At 47.2% G+C, this 15,878-nt stretch overlaps 1 protein-coding gene across 1 annotated transcript in view; it reads left to right on the top strand.

The window, feature by feature from the left end:
* LOC134384237 (monocarboxylate transporter 1-like) overlaps positions 1 to 8,344 on the top strand; it is a 52,167-nt gene extending 43,823 nt beyond the window's left edge. Inside the window, exon 5 of the mRNA XM_063105813.1 lies at positions 8,252 to 8,344. Coding sequence (XP_062961883.1) covers positions 8,252 to 8,344 — 93 coding nt within the window. The remainder of the gene's footprint in view (positions 1 to 8,251) is intronic.
* The last annotated feature ends 7,534 nt before the right edge of the window (positions 8,345 to 15,878 follow it).

The following is a 15,878-nucleotide window of genomic DNA, read 5'->3' as shown; positions in this document are numbered from 1 at the left end:
TTTTTGAGCCATCGGTTGCTGGCTCACAATAATTCCTAGGCTTCTGTTGCCTCTTGTTTCCTATCTGTAAGTAATAAATCCTCTTCATGTAACTTGCTGCGCATGAACGTGTTGTGTCTCACCGGACTTGGATAAGTTGCTACCCAGGGCGCAGTGAGCCTGCTTCACAGCAATTGAAACAGAGTAAGACTAGGCCTGTGAACCAAACTGACTCCATTTACCCTGCAGAGGACACTTTATTACTTTTCCACTCCTCAGTCATGAGACCTCTTAGGGCAAATGATTACCCCATGGGATGCCCTGACCAAATAGACTGAGATAAGAGAGGAAACAGATATTTACTGAGTTTCAAAACCCCTCCCCAAGGCTTGTTTACTATAATTGTAAATGTTACAGCTTAAACTTAAGACACCTTTAGGAATTCCCACCTCTGCACAAAGCATCAAGGTGACTGCTACAATGAACCTCCTGGGGTGACAATGCTGAACAGCTCTGCCATTTTGGACCTACTGAGCATGCACCCATGACGCAACCAGGAAGAAGAGAATGGACCACGTCCAGTGATGCTGGCCTGCCACCCCTTAACTCCTTCCCCTATAAAAGACCCTGAACAGCTCCCCTCAGGGGGCTAGCTTTACTGTTGCTACCCCCCTTGTGCATAAGTCTATCTCCTCTTTTAATAAAGCGTTGCTTGCTTTACTGTTGGGTACATTGTTCATTTCTATGACTTTGGAATCCGAGAGCCTAATTTAATCACTGGAAAAAATTGGAAAGCTTTGGACACCAAAGACTCTAGCTGCAAGAGGCAAGTGGCCACTGGGACTATTTTGCTCCCATGTCTCTGCTCCTGGTAAGTCTCTCCTGGAGTCTCCAGCCTAAATTCTGACAAGACAATGCTTTATTCTCTTTGCCTTTCTCTGATTTTCTGAGCCTTCTTCTGCTGTTTGGTTGGATTGTATCCACTTCTGTATAGGTGCACCCTGGAGGGCTCCCAGCTATGCTGTTTCTGATTTTCCGAGCCCTCTTCTATTCTACATAGGTGCATACTGTAGGGTTCCTGACTATGCTTTGTTTTTCTGATTTAAATCTAGTAGATACTTTTCTTCTTTATGCTGAAAACAGTGGGGAGAACTGCTTTTATCAATTACTGTTAATGGAATAGGTTGGCCCTGCCAATTGGGACTAGGCTAAACTGGACCCCACTGCTCCTCTTTTCTCTTTGTTTGCTTGGTTAGACATTTAGTTGAGTACTGGTAATCTGAATAAACCTTCCAATCCTTGCATCAACTTTTGGACTTTCAGGTCATTTGTTTAATGCCAGAGGGCAAGCTGAGCCTGGCCTGTCGGTAACACAGTTACAAAAGTTTTACTCAATGCAACGCAGCTCTGTTCTCTGAAGGGAGTTGCAGTCAAGGTCTCAGGCCCCCCAGTTGGTCATATTCTTACACATACCTGCATTCCTAGCCCAGGCAGTGTCTTCATTCCCAGGTCTCTTTATCTGAGACCTTAGACACAGGCCCTCTTCAGGTGCCTCTGCCCAGTCCTCCTTAATTCAGGGGGAGGCAAATAAAGTTGAAGACACTTTTCTCCACTCTGACTCAGTACCCAGCACTTTTCCACTTTTAGCCCTGTTGGGAAAATAGAATAGTTTGGTCAGGGCCCTCACCTCAGGTCCGGTTGGGTGTGGTTCAGCATCCTTTGTAAGCAAATTGTGTGTGTGTGTGTGTGTGTGTGTGTGTGTGTGTGTGTGTGTGTGTGTGTGTAGTTAGTGTGCAATGTATCTTTTTAGTTTTTGTTGCTATTCTTGTGTTCTTCAGAGAGAGAGAGAGAGTAGAGTGTTGCTTTGCCTCCCATGGACTTGTCACCCCTTTTCCCCTGGGTGATGGAGCTGTCAAAGATTACTCAAAGCCAATCTCTTCTGAGTAGTGAGAAGCCCCCAAAAGGGGTTAATCTCCTAGAACCCTCAAGAAAGAGGCATTCCTTCTATTTGGGAAATTAACCCTGAATTGGGGTTCTCTTCCTGCATTTATTCTCCAGACCAGGAAGTTACAGGAAGAGAACGGTAGGTTTTTGCTATGTATAGTTTTTGCTAAGGTGGGGTTTTTGCTAAGTATAGTTTAACAAGTTTAACAATAAACAAGCAAGGTGACATTCTATAATGCAATTAAGTCGATCCACTAACAAAAGCTTGATTTTAGCAAACATTCTCTTCTTACAGCAATTTCTCAGTATCTTTACATATCAGTCAGTAACCTGTCTGTCTTTGAGCCAGCAACCTTGCTGTGTTACAATTCCTTATCTTACAACAGAGACTACAGCCTGGGGAAAATTTCCTGTCCTTTGCAAGGTCAATATTTGAAACTTCAAGGTTTTGGAAAACCAGATCCTGTGAAGTACATTTGCTTTATGCATACTCCACAGTAGAGCGGAGTTTTAGTGAAGCAGGTGGGCGGGCGTTTGCCTTGGGCATCTGCCCTGTGTGGCCATGCTTTCCAACCTATGGCTCCAAGGACCTTTTGGCTGGTTACGTAGCTCATAGACCTGTGTGAAGGGGTCTGGTGACCCCTGGCATGTGTGGGTTCTGGAGTCCCAGCCTTGCATGTGAAAGGTTTGTGACCCAGTCTGTGAATGGGCTTGAGGGGTCTGTGGGCTCCAGACCCAGCCTTAGCTCAGCAATCAGCCCAGTCAGTGCAGGATTACCAGCAGGTAAAAGAGCACCACAACTGGCATGGTCGCCTAGCTTTACAGTTGGTATCACAAACAGGAATAAGAGCACTACAATTGCAGACATTAGCCATCACAGTAGTGCCACAAGCCCTTTCCCCTCACCTCTGTGTTGATCCACCTGACCCTTGACCAGTGCCTTCCATGGGTGAGGAGGAACAAGGGGCAGTGGGAGTGGTCCCACAAGTAAGTAAAGACTTAATTCTTTCATTTCTGGCTTGTTGTTTTAATCAGCAACTCCAACACCTGAAAGTTCAGTGCCCTCTCTCTCTCCACATCCTGCTCCCCCAAGCTCATCTGAGCTCCTAACACCTTCTCTTGCAGTTTTTATATCCATTAGACTAGAATATCCTGAAGTCAAAAGGACTTTTCCCTGATAATAATAGGTGATATTTTCCAGCATTTGCCATATGCCAAATACAATGCTATATATTTTGTTTAAAAAAGAAAAGTAATTGGGAGGCCATTCAGCTCCAGCACCTTGAGTTCCTATGTAAGCGAATTGAAATCCATCTCAGTATAAATGCTACAATGCAACTTAAGCATGACCAGTCAGAAACTGCCAACTATCCCTAACCAGGGAACTTCCACTTAACCAATCAAATATTTTCTTTGTCTTGCTTCCCAAATACCTTATAAAAGTTTCCTCTTGCATCCCCTAAGTGGAGCCCAAACTGCTTGTGGTTTGGTGCTTCCTAATTCATGAATTGCTGTCTGCTCAAATACACCTTTTGATTTTTAAAATCTTAATCTGCCTAAGTTTATGTTTTAACAACTGTGTATGCTTTACCTTGACTGATAATCACAAGAATTGCCTGTACTGTTGATGATTATGTGCCAGACACACTCCTGACTGGATCAGGAGTTATTGGACAATTAGACTTAGAAGTGTGGGGAGTGGCTACCCTGTCATTCTTAACATATCCCTACCTGTCAACCCTGGCCACTCTCAGTCTCATCCATCAATGGGACTGCATCAGCTCTGGAGCCAGGTCATGCGTGGGGAGGGGGTGAAGTGATGGTTTGAGATTGGGGGTCTGAGAAGATAGTGGGTCTGAGCACCTCTTTGGGCCCTGAAACTGTAACAGCCTGAACAGAAGTGATTACATTTTGTTAAACCTTTGAATTTAAAAACTTGTTCTCTCCTGTAACCCAAACCACATAGCCTGCAGCTAATTGCCAGAACACAATGACTCTTGCTCTCACATTGTACACAAATAATTAGAGAAAAATTATTAACCCAGATGGTCATTTTTTTTTTAAAAGATGACTGGTAAGGAGATCTTAACCCTTGACTCGGTGTTGTCAGCACCGCACTCTCCCAAGTGAGCTAACCAGCCATCCCTACATAGGGACCTGAATCCATGGCCTTGGTGTTATCAGCACCACACTCTCCCAAGTGAGCCATGGGCTGGCCTTCAGATGGTCATTCTTTACTAGTTTACTAACCTGATCTTATTTGAGAATAACAGGAACTGAACCCATGGAGGATGAAGTATGATGCTGGTCAATTCCTACCCAGGAAGCTCCTTGATGATTATCTGGAACACTCAAGCATGTCTGCATGTCCCCGCTTGGTCACCATGAATGAACTTTCCACCACAGACCCCTATAAAACCCTTTGGCAACCTGGGAGAGGTGGAGATAACCTTTGAAACATAAGTCCACCATTTCTTCAGGCTGCCGGCTTCCTGATTAAAAGTTACCTTTTCTTTTTTTTTTTTTAAAAGATGACTGGTAAGGGGATCTTAACCCTTGATTTGGTGTTGTCAGCACCGCACTCTCCCAAGCGAGCCATGGGCCGGCCCTAAAGGTTACCTTTTTTTACACCAACTCTTGTCTTTCGATTATTGGCAATTGAGCAGTGAGTAAACAGACCTTTCGGGTCTTGGTAACAAAACCACTCCTCCCTACCAGCCTGCAGTGTCTCCTCTCCCATCCTAAGACCAAGGCACAGGCATTTTAAAGACTATATCTGTCAAGATGTATGAAGCCTTTGCAGACTATTGTGAAAGTTTACACAAATCTGATTATCCCTGCAGCGAACCAAATTACAGTAAATTCTTCCAACAAGATTAGCATCAAGTAGATTTGCTGAATTTATTGCCACCAGCCTTGGCTGGTAGTGGGGAAAGAGAAGAATAAACAAAGACCTCTGTTCTTTCCTTAGTCCTTTCTTTCATTCTCCTTTCCCCTCCCCACTCTGAAACTTCTAGATCTCCAAGACAGAGAATCTGTAAATCGCACATGCCATCCATTCAGTGATTTGCATCGAATGGGGCAGAGTTTCATCTGTTCACAACACATTCTGCCCTGCCCTTGCCTCCTGCTGAAGTGTGATCAGCCCTTCATTACCTCAGCAGCTCTGTTTCTCTACCCTGGCAGTTCTTGCCCGCTGGGGAGTAACAATAGAACCAAAGGTTGGAGCTGAGAGGAAAGTAATTTTTCCTCCCTGAGGTCTGGGTGTGGGTTGGGTGTGAATTGACCAGTAATTGGGCACAGCCTGGGGAGGTCCCGCCTCCATCATTAGCCAACTCAGAAATTTAATCAAGATCTAAATCTAAAGCCATTTCCTCTTGGAGTCAACCTGCTGGCTTTCTCTTTGGCATTTGGTTTCTAAATCTCTCTTTAATGTACCAGGAGATGCAGAGCTGTTCTTAGTCCTAGTTGTCAGTCGTCATCATCCCCTTCCCGCTTACCAAGTGGTACCATATCCCTTCATCTCCTCTAACCTCACCATGGCCCAGCTGGGGAGGTGCATTGCTACTGCCCTTTAACAGAAAAAGAGGATGAGGCTCAAATGACAATGAGCCAGGCTAGAACCCTCAGTGTGCTCTGCCCAGGCCTCCCCACGTGCCCTTGGCATTTGCCACTGCACATCAAGGTTGCCTACTTAGAACATCAGCCTGCGTGGTAAACCAGAAGTGCCAGAGTATCGAAGGCCCGAGAAGCAACCCTCAGCAATAGGCAGCAGGGTAGGGTGTAAGCACCTAGCTTCCTGGCCCTCAGTTGACTCCATAGCATGTCCCATGCCATCTCCTAAAGTCCCCTAGCAGGAGGGGCTCCAGCTGCCCACAGTGGTAACTGGCTCGATAACATCCCTTTACTGGCTTCCTTCTCTTCCGAATCTCACTTTCTCACCCTCATGTTTCCTAAGATCACCTCCCAAAAAACTCTTTACACTCACATCCTCTTCTCAGGGTCTGTTTCAGGGAAACCTAAAACCAAGATAGGTCAATTTGATTTTTGGTGCCCTAACTTCTAGCCTTGCAGTGGCAGCAGTAACAGCAGAAGTGAATGGGCTTCCCTAGAGCTCCCCATGGGGCACGTCTTGGAGCTACACAGTAGGTTCAGGGTAGAATAACCTGCCCTTACAGGAGGTGGAAATCCCAGCACTGGGCAGTGTACAAGACCTCAGACCATTGGTATCCTTTCCCTTGCCTTGCTAAAGGGGTTTCATAAGTTCAGGAACTGTATAGGCTACAGGCCAGTCTGATTGCCCATTACTGACCTTGTGAGGTGTGGAAATCTGAAATGCAAGGGGTAGTGACCCCAGACCAGCCTACTTTGGCAAAGGGGCAGCAGGAAACCACTCAACTTCCTGGGGCAGGTTCTCTCTCTCTCTTAAGTTCTGGCACTCCCTTAACAGGCTATAAATAGCAAGTCCAGGGTCTTTCTCCCTAGCACCTCCATTCTGTGATGGGCACTCATGAGAAGGCAGCAGGGAGCAGAGAGCACTAGAAGCCAGGATACGGGCAGAAGACACTGGAAAATACTGAGAAGACCTGAGTTTATAGTGCACTTATTCAACTTTTTTTTTTTTTTTTTTTTCCCTAGGATCCGAACCCGGGGCCTTGGTGTTATCAGCACCGCACTCTCCCGAGTGAGCCACCGGCCGGCCCTTATTCAACTTTTTTTAAATGTTTGTTTTTCAGTTTATAATCCTAGCTGAGTGACCTTAGGCAAACCACTTAACCACTCTGTGCATGGTTAATCTGTCCATTCATTTATCAGACTTTCTTTTTTTTTTTTAAAGATGACCGGTAAGGGGATCTCAACCCTTGGCTTGGTGTTGTCAACACCACGCTCAACTAGTGAGCTAACCAGCCATCCCTATATAGGATCTGAACCTGTGGCCTTGGTGTTATCAGCACCGCACTCTCCTGAGTGAGCCATGGGCTGGCCCCATTTATCAGACTTTTGTAAAGCTGTGTACCAGGTACAGTGCTAGGTTTACAGATATACAGATGAATGGCACAGTCCCTGTCCTCTGGAAGCTCCCAGTTTAGCAGGGCAGACGCAGACTGGATCTGAGCCATAAGAGAGGTAAACTCAAGGTGCAGTGAGAAGGAGTGCTTGCAGAGGCCTCTGACCCAGGATTAGAAGGCCCAGAGACGAGTCTCAAAGTAGCAGTTAATAAAAGGAGCAGCATCTGCAGCAGGGGGAACATTGTGTAAACAGGGAGGGCAGAGAAACTGGAGGGACGGTGTGTCCCTGAGCAGGTCACTTCACCATGTTGGACCTTGGCTTCCCCACTTGACCTGCTTTCTTCAACTATTGCTAGAAGATTAAATATAATAATGAATGTGAAAGCATTAAGAATTTATAAAGTTCTTCAGAAATATGGCAGATTGAAGAGTGAGCATGACAGAACTTACTCCATGCCTGTCACTGGGAAAGAAGATGGAGGTGGCAGAGGGAAGCGTGGGGCCATGGCTCTTCATTCCCTTTCTTGTCTGAAGTAGCCAGTGTGGTTGGAGGGGCCATAAACCAGACTGAGCTACAACAAACACAATCCCGTGTAATGGTCTTGGACAGCCAATGGGCACTTTTACAATGATTTATTCAGCATGTTTTTATTGAGCTCCTATTCTGTGCCAGCATCTCTCTCAGGTGCTGGGACGAGCAGGAAACAATGAGCAGGAAAGACAAGTCTGGGTGTTATGGAACAGACGTGGCAACGAAGCTCCAGACCCTCGGTGGTTTGGAGAGTCAGAAAGTTTATTTTATGCTAGCGGGACCCAGGCAAACTCGCATTCTGAAATCTTGGGAACCCGCCCTGAATCTTATAAGGCTTTTTATAGGCAGTGAGGTGGGCTCTTTAAGTTTTGGTTTCTCCAAATTCACGTGGCTTGAGCAGGCAACTGGTGATTAACTGGGCTGACTTCTGAGGTGTCGGGAGCCATATTTAACAATAGCCGCCATTTTTAACAAATAACAGCCATTTTATGTAAGCCTTTCTCTTCCTCCTCAGAAAAGCCCGCGCTCGCCAAGCCAACACCCCTCCCACCTCCCCTTCTCATACCGCGCCACTATCACCCCCCTGCCTTTCCGCCTATCATAAGCTGCCACACTCTGTGACAGCCCGCCCCTTCTTCACTATGTATATAAGCAATCGCCTAACAATAAAATTTTGAGGCTTGATCAGAATCTTGTCTTGCCTCCATTCTGCGTGTCTCCGGTCTCTCCCCCTTTTCACCAGCTACAGGTAGTCCTCCTCGAGCCCACGTTCTTACATGTCCCGCAGGCCGGGACATTCTGGCGCCCAAACGTGGGGCCCGAGGCACGGAACAACGTTGCTGGCACCTACTCGGAAGACGCCTGGTCAGGCATACCCTGAGCTCCTGAGCTCGTTTCGAGCCCGTGGGTGATCAATCCTCGGGACAAGACTCGATTTTGATCGTCGCTGGACTAGCCGCCCCAGTGGACATCAGACCGGTGAGTAGGTGATTATCATGGGACAGGAATTGAGCTCTCACGAGCTCTTCCTTAAGGGGCTTAAGGATTCCCTCAAGATGCGCAGAATTAAGGCTAAAAAGAAAGATCTCCGAAGTTTTTTCAATTTCTTAACTGATGTATGCCCCTGGTTTCCTCAAGAGGGTACCATTGATCATAAATACTAAAAACGGGTTGGTGACTGTCTCAATGATTACTATCGTACTTTTGGCCCCAGCAAGGTCCCTGTGTCTACCTTTTCCTACTGGAATTTAATTAATGACATTTTACAAACCCATTCTCAGGACCCGGATATCAAAAACATAATACAAGTGGGGGAGACAGCCCTTAAGGATGGTTCTCGCCCCCCCTCAACTTGCCCCTCTGTCGTAATAGGCATGCCGGAGGGACTTAACAGCCATGATGCTGATCCCCCTGAAAAGACCCTTCAGACAATCTGCCCTGAAACTAACCCCTCTAAAAAGACTCGTAAAACAGCTCCAAAATTATACCCCTCCCTTACTTCCTTCACCCCTCATAACGATCAACTTTCCCCCGAGGACCAAGAGACCTTAGATGAACAGGCAGCTCATTATGATAACGAGGATTCCTGGCAGCTTACTGCGCCAGTTCTTCATCCGCCGCCCTCCGCTCCCCACCAACCCCCCCTTATCCCCTCCTCAACCACTTCCTCCCTTTGTGGGCCCCCTATGCCCTGTGCCTGAGAAACTCCTTCAAAACAACCCCCTACAAGAAATAAATTCTTCCCTGACCCAACAAATTTCCTCCCTCAAATCCACGCTTCAACAAAAACGACAACACGTCCAATTAGTAAAAGAAATAAAAGCCCTTGACCATGAACTTAGTTTGCTCCTTCTAAAAGGTACCATACCCAAAAAACGAAAGAAGACACCCAGTCCACCAGTCTTAACTTTTCCCGTCACACGCAGTCACGCCCTCATAAATTCCAGTCAAGATAAGGGCGAAACCAAAGATCAAAATGATCCTGACACCCAAGACCCCCTCTCCACCGAGGAGGCCTCCGATACGGAGGAACCTGAGGTTGAAACCCTGAGTAACTTCTCCCAAGGACAAAAATATCAGTAGACTCAATCTTAAACATCTTAAAGATTTAAAAGCCGCAGTTGGTTTATACGGACCCACTGCACCCTACACCCTAGCACTTCTCGAGGGCCTCAGCGATCGGTGGCTAACACCAAATGATTGGTTTTCCCTAGCTAGGGCTACCCTCTCCGAAGGCGACTTTGTTCTCTGGCGCACAGACTTTGTTGAAAACTGCCGGGAAACGGCACAGCGTAATACAGAGAATAAAACTTCTAAAACTTGGACTAGGGACAAGATGTTAGGGAGACCTCCTTATCAAACTAATGAAATTCAGGCTGCTTTTCCCCCAGGATTGTTGTCCCAAATTCAGGTCGCCGGCCTAAAAGCCTGGCGCTGACTCCCACCCAAAGGGCCCGCCACCACTTCCTTGGCTAAAGTTCGTCAAAAACCAGACGAACCATATTGTGATTTTATTAGCAGACTAACTGATGCAGCAGAACGATTGGTTGGGGAAGGCGAAAACGAAAGCGCCTTCATTAAACATCTAGCTTACGAAAATGCCAACCCCACCTGTCAGGAAACTATCCGCCCACACCGCGGCGGTTCTCTTGCTGATTATATTAAGCTTTGCTCTGGGGTTGGGGCCTCCCACACCCTCGGCCTTGCTATTGGAGCTGCCCTAAAACCCCTTGTTGCCGCAACAACCAACAAGGGACAACAATCCAAGACTTGTTTTACATGCAAACAGCCCTCGGGTTTCAATCTCTCTGATTGCCTCCAGGGACTTTCACAAAATAATTCCTATGACGTTGATGTCGGATTTGTCACCTTTTCCCATTGTCATTCCATAACTAACATTTCCACCCCCATCTGCCCTTCTCCAGGACAGGTATTCATTTGTGGAGGCAACCTTGCCTACACCCTTCTCCCTACTAATTGGACAGGCCTCTGCGTTTCAGCGAGCCTTCTCCCTGACATTTCTATCATCCCCGGAGATGAGCCCGTCCCTCTTCCTAGCCTTGACTTTATAACAGGACGCCACCGGCGTGCTCTCCAAGTCATTCCCTTGCTTATAGGCTTGGGGATTACAACCGCTGTGGCCTCCGGCGGGGCGGGGATAGGGGTCGCTGTTAACACCTATAATAAATTATCTCGTCAGTTAATTGATGATGTTCAAACCCTCTCTGGAACTATTAATGATTTACAAGATCAAATTGATTCTTTAGCTGAGGTAGTTTTACAAAATCGCAGAGGGTTAGACCTATTAACTGCAGAACAGGGAGGGATCTGTTTAGCTTTACAGGAACGGTGCTGTTTCTATGCCAACAAGTCTGGCATTGTCCGAGACAAAATCAAGAAATTACAAGAAGACCTCATCAAGCGAAGAAAAGAATTGTTCGAAAACCCGCTCTGGACTGGACTTAATGGACTCCTCCCTTACCTCCTCCCTGTCTTGGGCCCCCTTCTTTGCCTCCTTTTACTTATAACCTTCGGTCCCTGGGCGTTTCGCCATCTCACCAACCTAATTAAGAAACAAGTTGATGCCGTCCTTTCTAAACCTATCCAAATTCATTATCAACGGCTGGCATCAAAGGACGCGGGAGAAGACTACTATGGCTCCCTCCCTACGGGGACGACATGATAACCAGAGGCATGTCTACCCTCTCCCTTTAAGGAGAACAGGGTATGAGCACCGGGGTGAGTGTAAAACAAAGTATTACAAGGGAAGGTCACAGAACTCCGACCTCCTCTGGGTTTCCCTGTGAGCACGCCTGGCTTGCATAGGGGTTGGTATCTAATCTATCAAAAAATCAATTTCGGCTCTGCCCCTCCCCCCAAAAGATACCAAGAGCCAACGATGGTGGATTCAAAAAATCAATCCACGGGGGAGCCAGGCCCCTACTCCCTCGCCCGGTTAATGCTCGCCTTCCCTTCTGTCTTTGAACAGAAAGGGAGGAGATGTCGGGACCCATATTTAACAATAGCCGCCATTTTTAACAAATAACAGCCATTTTATGTAAGCCTTTCTCTTCCTCCTCAGAAAAGCCCGCGCTCGCCAAGCCAACACCCCTCCCACCTCCCCTTCTCATACCGCGCCACTATCACCCCCCTGCCTTTCCGCCTATCATAAGCTGCCACACTCTGTGACAGCCCGCCCCTTCTTCACTATGTATATAAGCAACCGCCTAACAATAAAATTTTGAGGCTTGATCAGAATCTTGTCTTGCCTCCATTCTGCGTGTCTCCGGTCTCTCCCCCTTTTCACCAGCTACAGGTAGTCCTCCTCGAGCCCACGTTCTTACATGTCCCGCAGGCCGGGACACTGAGGGTCCTGGTAGATAAGCACAGTTAGTCACAGAGGCACTGCATAAACACAAAATAATTTTTTTTTTAATAAAAGATGACCAGTAAGGGGATCTTAACCCTTGACTTGGTGTTGTCAGCACCATGCTTTCCCAAGTGAGCCATGGGCTGACCTATGTTAAGGGACAGCCCAACCCCTACTGACCTTAACATATGCATTCTGCTTCTGTACAAGTCGCTTGCTAAAATAAATGGGGGAATAAAAAGTAGCATGGCCAATGCCATTTTAGGCGGCTCTGCCATTTTAGCCTGAAAAGTCCCTATGGGGAATCCAGGGTGGGGAGGGGCTACAGGGCTACCCACAAAATTAGCTTATGTATCGCTGGCTTGCTTGCATTGGCTAGATTGTGTCAGGTGCAAACAATTCCTGCCTAGCTAAAAATAAAAGCTGCGAGAGGTTTCAACTTGGGGCTGCGCACTTCGATTGGCCTGCGTAGCCCTGGCTGCCAGAAATAAACTCTTTTCCCTTTCCTATCACCCGGTTCTCGTGGGCAAATTTCTTTTACCCGTCCGATGTTGGCTATAACATTTGGGGGCTCGTCCGGGATCCCTTAAGCCTCTCGAGAACCGTCCTTTTGGCCGTGGGACATTTTGGATCTCTAGGGGTGAATTCCTGAAAAGACGTTCTTTAGCCCCAGAGAGACAAACCCCACAGCAGTCGCCATTGAATTTGATGAGTCGACTCCTTGGTTGGGAAAAAGGCTAGGCTGGACGCAGCCGTAGACGCCTCTTTCCGTGGATCAAACGAAACGTCGTTCTGATCCGTTGGGACCTTTTTTAGGTAGTTGGGACTTGCATTTTGATTTTAAAATCTTTTATTATATACATATCGTTTGTTAGTTTCGGTCTGTGTTTAAGTCCTTTTGTTCGTCTAGTTTCGTTTTGTGTTTGTTATAAGTGTCGTTTTGTGTTGTCTGTTATAAGTGTAGCTTGGCCATTTCTGCTCCACAGGACACTGTGGGACAAGGATCCTCCAGACCAACTGTTTTCCAATGTTTTCTTATGAATTTTAACACCTTCTGAGAGAAGGCTGCAGACTTTGGGGCCTCCGTGGACCCTGAAGTCTTGCGAGTTCTTTGTGAGACTGATTGGCCGGCCTTCAATGTCGCTGGCCATCAGAGGGCTCTCTTAGCCCCCCATTAGTTCAGGCTGTCAGATGGGTCATCTTCAGAAAACCCGGACACCCTGATCAGATACCTTATATTCTCATTTGGACTGAAACTCTGTCTTGCCCTCCTCCTTGGTTAAAAAGATGTTTTCCAGGTTTAAAGAAAAATGCTCGCCGCCGAGAAACTGCGGCCATTCTCCTGACAAAGCAGCGCCCTGATTCTGCCTCTAAGCAAGTTTTATCAACTGCTCCAGAGGAGCCGGACCTGATCAACTGCCCTCCACCTTACGCAGAGGACCCCACCCAAGTGTCTAACCCACTTATCTCCCCCCCACACCCGCTCTGGGGCCTCTTATCATCTCCAGAGTCCCGCCCCACCAGTGTCCTCTCCTTCCTCTGCTTTTCCCCTTCTTCACCTTCCTTAACTGCTTTCCCTCCAGGAAACGGCCCTTTTATGGTATATGTTCCCTTTACCACCAGTGATCTTTACAACCAGAAAAACCAGAACCCTTCCTTTTCCGCCAAGAGGCCCAACGGGCTGTCCTGGGCCCCAATGGTCTCCCCACGGATGACCCTGAGTGATTGGCTGCTGTTTTCCCCACCCGCCGCCCCGATTGGGACCCAAATGGTAATAGAGGTAAGGAGGCTCACGATCGGTTTCACCAGGTCCTGTTACGAGGGGTTCAAGCTGCAGCCCAAAAACCCACAAACCTATCTAAGGTTAGTGAAGTAACCCAACAGCCCGCCCAATCTTCAGGTGCATTCTTAGAGCGCCTCCTAGAGGCGGACCGGATCTATACACCCATAGACCCGGAAGCACCTGAAAATCGAAGGGCAATTAATTTGGCCTTTGTAACTCAGTCTGCACCCGATATAAAACGGAAGTTGCAGAGATTAGAGGGATTTGAGGGCAAGGTTCTTTCAGAGTTGGTAGAAATAGCCCAAAAGGTTTTTGAAAATCGCAACCCACCTGAAGATAAGCAGCTTAAAAGACTAACTAAGGTTCTGCTGGCCACACAAGGCCAACCCAAGAAACCTCAGGCCCCTAATGGAGCAGTCAACATGGGGGCGAAAAAACGCCCACCGTTGGATAAAGACCAATGTGCCTACTATAAGGAAAACCAGTATCATTTCTGGTGGACATGGGGGCTACATACTCTAAGCAGACTTGCCTAGCAATAAGCCCCCCATTGCCATTCAAGGGGCAACAGGGAAAACTAAATTTTGTTCATGGACAGAAGGGTGACTCACCAGCTTAGGCAAGAACACAGTCACTCATTCGTTCATTTTAATGCCTGACTGTCCAGTGACTTTATTGGGCGGAGATTTACTCCACAAACTGGGAGCAACTATCACTTTTCAGTCACAGGCTACTCCACTAAGCTTGGAGCAACCTGCCACCCTTTTGGTGACACTGCCTTCATCCGAAGAATATAAGCTCTTGCCAGAACAATTGCAGGAGGATAAAACCTCCAACCACCAAGAATTGCTAGCTTATTACATGAAACTTGTGCCCCAGATCTGGGCTGAGTCTAATCCCCCTGGGCTAGCAAGGCACCAACCTCCAATAGTGGTCCAGCTCATGGCAACTGCCACCCCCATCAGAGTAAAACAATACTCTCTTCCGTTAAAGGCACGACAATGGATAGAACCTCACATCAATAAATTAAAGCAAGAAGGGATACTAGTGCCTTGCAAGTCTAGCTGAAATACTCCCCTGTTACCAGTCCAAAAGCCAGGGACAAATGACTACAGGCCTGTCCAGGACCTCTGGGAAGTCAATAAGAGGGTAGAAACTATCCATGCAACTGTACCAAATCCCTATACGTTGTTGAGCGTGGTTAATCCCCTCCATCAGGTTTATACAGTGTTGGATTTAAAGGATGCCTTCTTCAGTCTGCCCCTAGCCAAAACCAGCCAGCCTCTGTTCGCCTTTAAATGGGAAGCCCCAGATGGAAGCTACTCTGGTCAACTAACATGGACTAGACTACCCCAAGGATTTAAAAACTCACCTACGCTGTTTGATGAAGTGCTGAACCGAGACCTCCAAGATTTCAAGGTAAAGTGGGGATCAAATATAACACTGTTACAATATGTCAATGACTTGCTGTTGGCTGCACCCACCCTGGAGATTTGTAAACAAACCACAGGGGATTTATTAAAGACCTTACAATACCTAGGATACCGGGTATCCGCTAAAAAGGCCCAACTTTGCTCCCTGATGGCAACATATTTGGGATATATATCTTAAGTGCAGGGGAAAGTAAATTGTCCCCTGACCGCATAACAGCCATCCTAAATGTACCAGAGCCAAAGACTAAAAGACAAATTCAAGAATTCCTAGGAGCCGCAGGATACTGTCGCTTATGGATTCTCAACTTTGCTGAAATGGCCCAGCCCCTCTATGAGGCTACTAAGGGACCAGGGGTCAAATAACTTGGACTGAGAGACTCCAATTGGCATTCAACAACATAAAGGCCGCTCTTACGCAGGCCCCAGCCCTGGCACTGCCCAATCTAGAAAAGCCTTTTACCTTATTTGTAGCTGAAAACAAGAGCATCGCAAAGGGGATGCTAACCTAAGATCTAGGGCCATGGAAACGACTGGTGGCTTACCTGTCACGCAAGCTGGACCCAGTGGCCACCGGCTGGCCCACATGCTTACGAGCTACAGCTGCAACTGCACTCCTAGTAAAAGAAACTAATAAGTTAACCTTGGGCCAGCTCCTAAATATTGTTAACTCTCATGGGGTAGAGACTATACTAAAAACCTCACCAGGAAAATGGATTTCAGATGCAAGGTTAACTCATTACCAGACCCAACTGCTTGGACCTGAACATATTACATTCTCCAACCCAGTTGCCCTAAATCCAGCCACCTTGCTCCCTGACAGTGACCCTGA

The sequence above is a fragment of the Cynocephalus volans genome, chromosome 8, assembly GCF_027409185.1.
Source record: "Cynocephalus volans isolate mCynVol1 chromosome 8, mCynVol1.pri, whole genome shotgun sequence".
NCBI lineage: Eukaryota > Metazoa > Chordata > Mammalia > Dermoptera > Cynocephalidae > Cynocephalus > Cynocephalus volans.
This window is presented reverse-complemented; position numbering and strand designations above follow the sequence as displayed.